The 6,927-nt window shown below is 31.8% G+C and overlaps 1 protein-coding gene across 1 annotated transcript in view; it reads right to left on the bottom strand.

Annotated features, from left to right (window-relative positions):
- The window catches only part of LOC105621372 (protein HOS4-like), a 23,999-nt gene that overhangs the window by 7,725 nt on the left and 9,347 nt on the right, over positions 1-6,927 (bottom strand). The window contains exons 3-5 of the mRNA XM_012202836.1: positions 6,224-6,602; positions 3,149-3,577; positions 1,201-1,388 (exon numbers count right to left, since the gene is read on the bottom strand). Coding sequence (XP_012058226.1) covers positions 1,201-1,388; positions 3,149-3,577; positions 6,224-6,602 — 996 coding nt within the window. The remainder of the gene's footprint in view (positions 1-1,200; positions 1,389-3,148; positions 3,578-6,223; positions 6,603-6,927) is intronic.

A 6,927-nucleotide genomic window follows, 5' to 3' on the forward strand; every position in this document is an offset into this window, starting at 1 on the left:
TTGTATTAGCATAGATATAAATACTGACATAATATAGATATAATATATATATATAACACTATGACTTTTAAATCATGGATGATTTAATTTACATCATGATTTATATTAACACGAAAGAATTATATAAATACCGTATATTAAATCTATATACCCATATTTTTTATTCATATTTTTTTAGAGTGAAAGATTTTTAAGTGAATTGTGTGTTATTCGCTTTAACCTCATTTTATCGGACTGACGAAAAGAACAGAGTGATGAGTGAAAATAGTAATAAAATCTCGAAACTTTACGCTTCTGTTAACTCCCAACCGTCAATCGTCGAGGATCCACAGAGGGTTGTTGTAGTTGTATATATTTTTGCATAACTCGCGAGAAACGAAACTCACGCCTTGGAATCACAGTCGGGCAATTTAAAAATAGATCCATTCGAAGGCGAAATTTGTTTCCTGTCGTCGCGCACGACTCGCTCGGCCTTAATTGCACTTTCATCGATCGCGAATCGCGCGCTGTTAATTACAAATCGCCGCCAGCTTTCCAATCCGTCGGATTCGTTTAGTGTGAGCCATTTCGCCTAAACGACCATCACTCGTTCCCATGTTGCAGTTTCGAAAGAACTTCGAACTAGAGCAGTCAATTCAAATTTGTGAAATAATTTGTAATTACTTGGATCAATCATTAAATGTACATTTAATAATTCCTCATATATTTTTTTAGTCTGCATATCGAAAAAGATGAGTGGGAGTAATTTTATGTTACACAATCTTATTTTTTAGAATTTTGTTCTATTCATATGGGTTAATAACCATACTTTATGTTAATTTCTGAAAGACTACTGATAAGAAAAAGCTTTACTGAGTTCCAAGGACCCATCCTTTAGCATAGCATACACACAAATATATGTGTTCCTGTCACGAGTTAATAACACAAGCATTCATAATAATAACTCGAAAATCATGCTTTTTGAGTGGTATCATTTTTTAAGGGAGCAATATTTCTTCTGTACTTTTTCTTTCCGTGAAATCGCAAATTTTAATACACTATTAAATTTTTTACAATTTTATAAGGCACACATTTTTCATAGAAGCAAATACATCACATCAATAGAATAAACGACAGAGAATATTGCAAAGCAATTTTTAAGTTACGAAGCGCAATGGCAATTAGAGACTAATTCAATTAATTAGAAACTTTTGTACTCACCCTGCCGCTACTGTCGACTACGTTGACGTCCATGCCTTTCAGACCTACTTTCCGAGCCTGTGTGACGATTTCCTTGAGACCAGTATCGTCAGCCTCTCTGGCGGCCCTCAAAAGGGCCGTAGGGCCCCCAGAGGGTATTTCCCACGAGGGCGGCACTTTTGATTTGATCGTCTCTTTGCGTACGTGATCTGCAAGATTTACACTCGCCTTAATACTTTTCTGTGTAATACTTTTCTGTTACTTTTTTATTATTTCTAATTACTAATTATGAACAAATTCTATTAGATTAATTGCGCAATTATAACTGTCTAATATATCAGAATTTATTATTGGATACTGTGTAAGTTCATATGATAGACTACGCTTGTTGAAATTAGTAAACTTTTCAAATTTTACGGTCATAAATTACAAGTTTTAAAGCTTGTGATATTTTTAAAACGAACTCTTTTGACATTAATCTTTAATACATATGATGGGTCTTATGTACCGTGCATTTCTTTTCTTTGAAATATTAGGAGCATCTGGCTAAGCAATAATCTCTGTCCTTTTGCTAAAAAAAGTTTAATATCTAAAGGACGTTTTTGATGTATTGCCGACTTATGCATTCATATCACGAATGACTCATCGTGTGTAAAGTGAGTACTTTTCTATAGCAAATTATTTTTTTATTTTTACCTAATTCTTTTATATTGCAAGAATTTCATAAATTTATTAAAAAGAAACATTGAAATTTAAATGACAATTTTTTTATCTAAAATGTCGAACATTTCTATTATATTTGCGTCAAATATTATTAATAATGTTAAAAAAACATTATAAACATAATATTTTTTTAATTTGTTGTAAGTTTTTTAATGAAACATCGATAATAAAATGCATTGTTTAAAATGTAAGTGCAATATTATTAAATCAAAGTTTTAAATTTTTATATTAAAAAATACATTTTTTTAATTTTATCTGTAATCACTTATAAAATTTAGATGCAATTTTTGTTTAATACATAACTTTATAAATACTTTTGAAAGTATATTTAAAATATATTTTATGTAGTACGAATTATCTAATAATTTTTGTACACTTATAAAAGTAATGACAAGTTGAAAATTAACAATTAACGGAACAATCATGTGTAGTAAAAGACTAGAAAATTATTGTGTACTAAGGATTAAATTATTCGAACATCAATTTCATGAAATAAAAAATAATTTGCTTTTTGATAAATTTGTGTCCACAATTTATTAAATCTCAATATTTGTTGAAAATTTTGTATTGATTCGAGATGTATCTTCAGATTTCAGTATGAAACAAACAGTTTTTGAGATGTAAACGTTCTTCTTATCAGTTAGAACATTTTATCAGTAATGTCACGTTGGAATCAATTTGTCGGCGTTAATACCTAAATGACATACATGTCTATGCGAAAAATTTATGTACATATCATTATAGCAAATAATCTCTTGCATAAAAGCAACAATCCAAATATTTCGTATCACATTGGTATATAAAATATTATTGGATTTCAGATTGTTTTTTTTTATTTAAAAAATAGCAAAAGGCTATAAATTTTTATTTAACCTTCCCTCGATAATATTGAATTTTAAAGGCAGTCGATTTTTTATTGTAAATTCTGATGAACAAAAAAATCTGTAAATGTATAAATAAAATGCAATGCAATTTTTATGATAATAAAACTTCATTGTTAAAGTTTTCACAAGTATGTAAGAATTTTTTCAGATTTTTAGTTCGAAATAATATAAAAAGCTGCATTACGAAGTTCAAAGACCCGGTTATAAACAAAGAGTGAAAATTTCACATTGCTGTTAAAAGATTAGTTATATTTATTAAAACAATATTTTACTTACAATTAGTAAAAACTAAGTAATATGATATTGTAGTAAAATTTGTGAAATTGTTATAGAGCAAATGTCATAAGACACACAGAACTCACCTTGAAGCACACCTTTGCGATATACTTTGGCTTCGTGAACAGCAGACTTCCGGTATGGCGCGCGTTTCTCCTCGAAGCTGGTGTCGGAGCTAAAGGAAACCGATTTCTTTACTCCGACACCCTTCTTCTTGAAGCTCGTAGATAACGTCTGGACACTAGATGACGGTCGCAGAGCACACAGTTCTGCGTCGTCGTCGTTAGTCAGAACCGAGAAGTATCCCTTCAGATCGGTATATCTCGAGGATAAAGAGCCGCGAAGCTCGTAACTATCCGACGATCTGAGGAACTTGGTCAACTCGTCGTCCGGCGAATTCCTCTCGGCGAGTTTGCTGGAGGGATGATGCGATAGACTCGCTAAGAAGGCGGAAGATCTCTTCAGAATTCCCTCCTCCGGTACCCGTTGCAACGTTCTTTCTCTTACTGGAAGACCTGCGGAGTCACGGCTCTATATTTGGCCGGTGTTACTTCCCAAGACGACTTCTCGCGCCGCGGCGTCCTCAACAGTCTGCAGTCGCAGGCTTAAATAGATGTATTTAGCGGCGCGCGAATGCTCGTAAATTGCCATAAAATATTTCGCGCAAGTAAACATATCGTGGAATAGATCGCGTGAGCACATAGAATTTTGCGCGGCATTATTAGGATCGATGTGAACCGAAAGTGAACATTTATTTTGTTTCGTTCTAGTCTGAGCTGACAAGTCGCAACGCGTGCATAACGAACGAGTTTTAGAAAATTAAAGTGTATAAATAGGAAGATGTCCTCTTTTACTTTTAAACAATTATTGGATTTCGGTAAGAGATTAGCCAAGCAGAAGAACAAGTCACGTTAACGTCAAAGTGACATTAAAATAAATCGAAAATAATTGAAAAAATGATTTTTAATGATTATTTTGAAGTCATTTTGACATTATTTTGCTATCATAATGATTTGTTCTGCTAGAATATAATTAATTTGATTTGTCTTTTATCGAATAGAACGTTTTCATTAATTTTTAATCAGTTTGTTTCCGTTTAGGTTCGTGCTCGAAAACGAGTTGACCGCGTTGAGACTGTTATGAAAAGGTTCTGTGTAACTCGTAGTTTCATTTGCAATTCTAATCAGAAACTACGAGATATGATTTTCGTTAGATATTGTTGTTTCGCCAGTGGTAGCCCGTGGGACGAAAGAGGTGAAAATATAAATTATCACAATATGCACGTCAGCATCGTCATTTTCAATGGCCAAGTAGTCATTAGAGGGATACAGATAGTACAGGAAATTAACTTTTCTCGAAAATAATTTCGTTGCCTGGCTTTTGGCGTATACTTAGAATAGCTGATGACGATAATCTCTCCTTCCAAATCGAATAAAAGGAACGTTAACTACGCTTAAGTATCCAGAAAAACGTAAATGATCCGAGCCAAACAAACTTGCCAAATATTAAATAAATTAAGATTAGTAGCATCCAATCGACAATTTAATTTGGGAGGAGATTATTATTATTTTAGTTTGATTGTATTGCAAGTAATCGACGCGCATATAAGGACTGTGATGAAAAAATCTTTCCACACAAAAACTCACATATCCTCCAAACCACTTTAAAAAAAGAACAATTTTTTAATTTAGTAGGCTTTGCAATGAATGTAAGAAACGATTGAAATAGTTAGTTTCGTAATCGCTTTGTTCTCAGTTGCAAAATGACAAGTGAAGTAGAAACACGCAAATCCATAATCAAAATTTTTCAAGAACACCCGAAATGGAGTTTCATTAAATCGCGGGAGGTGGGAGTTTGCAGGAAAACGGTGTCAATAGTCATTAGGCATTTCAAGGAAGATTTGACTGTTAACCGTAAAGAAGGATCTGGAAGGAAAAAGGGTTTTCAGAGTTCAAAAACAGCGAAGAAAGAGGGCATCCGAGGAAGTGACCGAGACCACCATAAAAAGTATGATGGAGGGGATTCCAGAAAAAATTAAAAATTTTTGTCAAAAGTAGTTTTTAAGAATTTTTTTAAATATAGTTTTAATTGTAATTAAAAGACGTTTCTAAAATTTTGTTTGCTTTTAAAAATCGGTCAAGTGGTTTGGAGGATATGTGAGTTTTTGCGTGGGAAGATTTTTTTCTTGGACAGTCCTTATATGAGATAAATTTATTTAAAATACATACAATGAATGTCAAAAATATTCGTGCAGAGAAATTTTTTTATAAAAAAGCCTTGTTTGTAAAAAGTAAACATTAATTAGCAATTTTATACAATGAATATGTTCTGTTCTACTAAACAAATGATGAGCTTCGCATGTGTGATTTTAGAAGCTAAATTTCTCGACTGTGCAACTACTTATTGTTTTTAATTTAACTACTTATTGTTTAACTACTTATTGTTTTTAATTTTCTCTTATTTTTAAGATAATATATTTCATTTAGTTATTACACGTCTCTTTGGTATAATAATTTTGAAAAATATACAGTCTATTTTATTCTTTATATTAAATTGCTAATTATCCAATAAAGACAATGAAGACATTTAGAAATATTCATCAATTAAGCGTCAAATTGAATTGATATCAAAATCTTCGATATTTATTGAATTTATCAATTTGATAAATCATTTCCTGCTAAATAATGTTTTTAAATAAAGCTTTTGTAAAAAATATTTCTCTGTACAAATACTTTTTGCACTTGTATATAAATGTATTATTCCAATGTCTAACTTTAATTGTATGTAATCGGCGCTTTTCTTAGTCGATGTATTCATATCTATAATCAGTTCTAAGCTTAATACAAAGAATTTGACATTGTCATAAAAAAAAATCGCACAACAATATTGGTTTTGTTAAAAGTCTTGAACAAGTATCGACACTCATTAATTTCTCTTATAAAATAGTAGTTATATTTCGATTAAAAAATGAATATAAAACAGATTAATAAATAATAATAAACGACGATAATTTTCATTGCAAGTATATCAGTATTTATTAAATAACTTGAATTTTTCTTTTAAAAAAAATTAACAATTACATTTCGATAAAAATATAAAACAGATTACTAAATAAATGATGTATAATTTTCATTGATAAGTTTAAAAATTATGCAACGCACCTTCCTTCAAATCCTTAGGCACGGAAGTGGATTTGATTATACCTCGTTGGATGCTCCTTGAGATGCCTGATCTCGTTGAGTTTTTGGACACGTCCTTTGGCTTCCTCGATTCCTCTTCTGTGATGAGAATGCCACTCCGAGCGGATTCTTCCTTGGAGTGGAGTCTCCCGTTTACGATTGACGATGTTTGTCTCTTGGTGGTGACGCTGGTCGTCGTCGTTTCATTCGTGGCACGGTTATTTCGAGCAAGTTCGCCCCTAGAGGCGACGATGCTGTAGTTGTTAACCACGCAATAAGCAGTACTCGATGTACATTTCGCGCGTCTGCGTGGGCCGCTTTCTTGCCACCTGGCCTGCTCCTCGAAAATCCGTCGGACTTTCTGCCGAACGTACGAAATTAGTCTCGAGGGAGAACCAAAATTCGCATATTGATCGGTGCTCTAGTTCAAATCGTACTCTATCGTCGATTATCCGTAAATTCAATAATTTGTCCAATCATTTTCATTTTTATTTATCATCGTCTGAGATTTCAAAGCTTTATTTAAGAATAAAATTATATATTTCTGAATTTTTAAGTCTAAGTTTAAAAAAATATATCAAAATATATCTCTAGTTTTATAGAATCTTAACTTTCATAACAGTAAATTTCGATTAAAAAATGTTATTTTAATTAAAAACTAGTGACGCACAATTTTTAAAAATCTA

This window comes from Atta cephalotes, assembly GCF_000143395.1.
Source record: "Atta cephalotes unplaced genomic scaffold scaffold00033, whole genome shotgun sequence".
In the NCBI taxonomy this organism is placed as follows: domain Eukaryota; kingdom Metazoa; phylum Arthropoda; class Insecta; order Hymenoptera; family Formicidae; genus Atta; species Atta cephalotes.